Genomic DNA, 3,000 nt, shown 5'->3' on the forward strand with positions numbered 1-3,000 from the left:
CTATCTATCTGTCTGTCTGTCTGTCTGTTTGTCTGTCTATCTGTCTATCTTTCTTTCTCTCTCTCTCTCTCTCTCTCTCTGTCTTAATTTATTGACCCCAAAAGGATAAAAGGCAAAGTCATCCTTGGTGGAATTTGAACTCAGAACATAGAGATGGATGAAATGCTGCTAAGCATTTTGCCCGGCGTGCTAATGATTCTGCCAGCTCACCACTTTTAACAGTACTGATGATATTAACACGACGGAGGAGGAAGAAGAGAAGATGCAGAAGAAAAAGGATGAAGAAGAGGAGAAGAAATGAGGATGTAAAGAAGGAGGAGGAGAAGAAGAAGAAGGAATGGTAAATACCTTTGTGAGTAAAGAATGGTGCCATCTTTGTTGATGCGAAAGAATTTGTTGGGCATGGTGATTTCGTGAAGGAAAGACTCCTGTCCATTGTAGACGATGGTATCGGGTGACCAAATTCTTTCCAGCATTTTGATGTTCAAAGAGACATTAGCCAGAGAAACATTGAATGCCAGCCGTTCGTCGGTCCAGAGTTGGCGGAAGTAGCAATCCATTGAATAAATCTGATCGGCCGATGTAAACATCAAGAAGAAGAAGAAGAAGAAGAAGAGAGAGTTGTAAGGGATGGTAAACATCATTGGATGGGAGACAAGCATCATCTTCATGCTAGAGTTCATGGCTATTTGTTTAACTTGTTTAACTTGTTTAACTTACCATGTCTCGTTCTGATACAGGACCCATGGATCTAATCAAGATGTCAGCTTTTATTATCAAGGGGCCTTCTGGAGTGACAAAAGTAAATGGAAAAAAAGTATTTAGAAATGTGCAAACCTTTGGCAGGATTCAGGAGTCATACAAGGGACTCGCATTGCAGCATCAGTGATTCATTTCAATGATTCTTTCTAGCAATATATATCATTATATATCGTCATCATCATCATCATCATCATCATCATTTAATGTCCACCTTCCATGCTGGCATGGGTTGGACAGTTTGACAAGAGCTGCTGGCTGGGAAGGAGTATATATGTGTGTGTGTGTATGTGTATGTGTGAGTTTGCATATGTGTATGTGAGTGCATGCGGGTGTGTGCTTGTGTGCATGTGAGGGTGTGTGTGTGTGTGTGTGCATGGTGTTTGTGTGCGTGTGTGTGTGCATAGTGTTTGTGTGCATGTGCATGCGAGTCCACAAGTGTATGTGTGTGTATGTGTGTAAAAGCAAATCTGTGTATGTGTGAGTGTGCGCGCCTTTGTCTCAGCATCATGTGATGGTTGTAAACAAGCATCACCGTTATACAAGCAGTGTTCTTCATGTTCAATCTTCCATGAAATTCAAGTTTGGTCTTGGTGGGGGGTGGGGAAATATTACCTTGCTTAGAAACAGGTGAGGGTTGGCGACAGCAAGGGCACCCAGTCATAGAAAATCTGCTTCAATAAACTTTGTTTGGCTCATGCAAGTATGGAAAAGTTGACATTAAATGGTGATGATAGAATATCTTAAAAGTACGGTAGCTGATCAAATGTGGGTGTGCAGGTTAACTAATTGGTGGAAAGAAAAATATCCCAAAGATGTGAAAGGGGAGAAAAAAACCCCAGAAAAATACAAAACCTATTAAAATTGTACAATGCTAGAAGTCAAGGGAAGATCAAAATCTACTGATAAAGAGTCTGGTTTCCGAAAGGAGATCAAAGGAGGAGAATTAGTGATTAGAAAGGGAAAAAAAGGGGAGAAAATTACAAAGTAAATATTTAGAAACATGCCTGCAGCTATTTAGCAGTTCAGGTCTTTTATTTAAGTCTTGGAATAAAATCAAAAGTTTTTGGCTTAAACTCAGCTGACAAAGCAAAGTTGTGTGAAGTAGACTGTATTTTAAATTGTTGTTGTTTTACACCAGGTCAGTCCTGTTCATGTAGACATATAATCAAAAATATTCTAGATACAACCGTCTTGTTTTTATATAGGCATTGTGTACCAAGGACTACATTGTCTAATGTGTCCATCCTTGTTATTGTTCAGCCCCAGGTCAGTCCTGATCCAAAAGACCTACAATTAAAGATGTCCCAACTGTCCCTGTTTAATCTTTTTATTTTGACAAAGTGTACCTTGGACAAAATTGTCTAATGTGTTCATTATTATTATTATTATTATCATTGTTTAGCCCTAGGTCAGTCCTAATCCAGCAGGCCTATGATCAAAGTTGTTCCAGACGTGACCATCCTGTTTTATTCAGGAATGCCATTCACTGTGTCCCTCTGTGTTATTTTTGTTTAGCCCTAGGTCAGACCCGATTCAGACATAACTATGATCAGAGATGCTCCGACTATGACCATCCTGCTTTATTCAGACATGGTGTATCTCGGACTACATTATCTAGTGTGTCCTTTCTAGTTGTTTTTTAGCCCCAGGTCAAACCTGATCCAGACAGACCAGTGATCAAAGATGTTCCATCGGTGACCATCCAGTCTTTCATTCAGAGATAATGTATCTAGGACTACATTATCGAATGTGCTCTTTGTTGTTGTTTTTCTGGCCTCAGGACAGATCTAATCCAGACAAACCAACGATGAAAGACATTCCTTTTGTGACCATCCTGTCTTTTTACACAACTTGATATTTAAAAACAAAAAAAAAAAAGATATGCAAGTGTAATCCGAGACACATAACGACAGCTATTTCTACAATATCATCTGACGAGGAACAAAGAAAGCTCCATTATCTTTGTTTCATATTGATTTCCATTCCGTTGTTATCATCGATGCCATGGTTAGCAGTGTTTAGCCCCGGGTCAAACTTTATCCAGGCCCAGACTTGCCAAGACAAACCACGCATCAATTCTGATGATTGCCTCATCTTGTATTCAGACATGAAATACATCAAGGTTTACGATATCCAATTTAGTAATTCCGGCTGGAGATTAAACCAGTGTAACTCAGTCTTGGAGCCTGGCTATCATGTTTATCCGAGGAATATGAATGGAATGGAATAAATAAGAAA

The 3,000-nt window shown here is 39.4% G+C and overlaps 1 protein-coding gene across 2 annotated transcripts in view; it reads right to left on the minus strand.

Moving 5' to 3' along the window:
* LOC149129204 (gamma-aminobutyric acid receptor alpha-like) overlaps positions 1–860 on the minus strand; it is an 11,095-nt gene extending 10,235 nt beyond the window's left edge. The window contains exons 1-2 of one of the 2 annotated variants that reach the window (XM_089346721.1): positions 721–860; positions 349–569 (exon numbers count right to left, since the gene is read on the minus strand). In XM_089346721.1, the coding sequence (XP_089202847.1) occupies positions 349–569; positions 721–747 (248 nt within the window). In that variant the 5' untranslated portion in view covers positions 748–860. The remainder of the gene's footprint in view (positions 1–348; positions 570–720) is intronic. The other variant, XM_089346720.1, reaches the window with a different exon arrangement.
* Between the last annotated feature and the right edge of the window lie 2,140 nt (positions 861–3,000).

The sequence above is a fragment of the Octopus bimaculoides genome, unplaced genomic scaffold (genome assembly GCF_046866305.1).
Source record: "Octopus bimaculoides isolate indiv1 unplaced genomic scaffold, ASM4686630v1 contig115, whole genome shotgun sequence".
Lineage (NCBI taxonomy): Eukaryota > Metazoa > Mollusca > Cephalopoda > Octopoda > Octopodidae > Octopus > Octopus bimaculoides.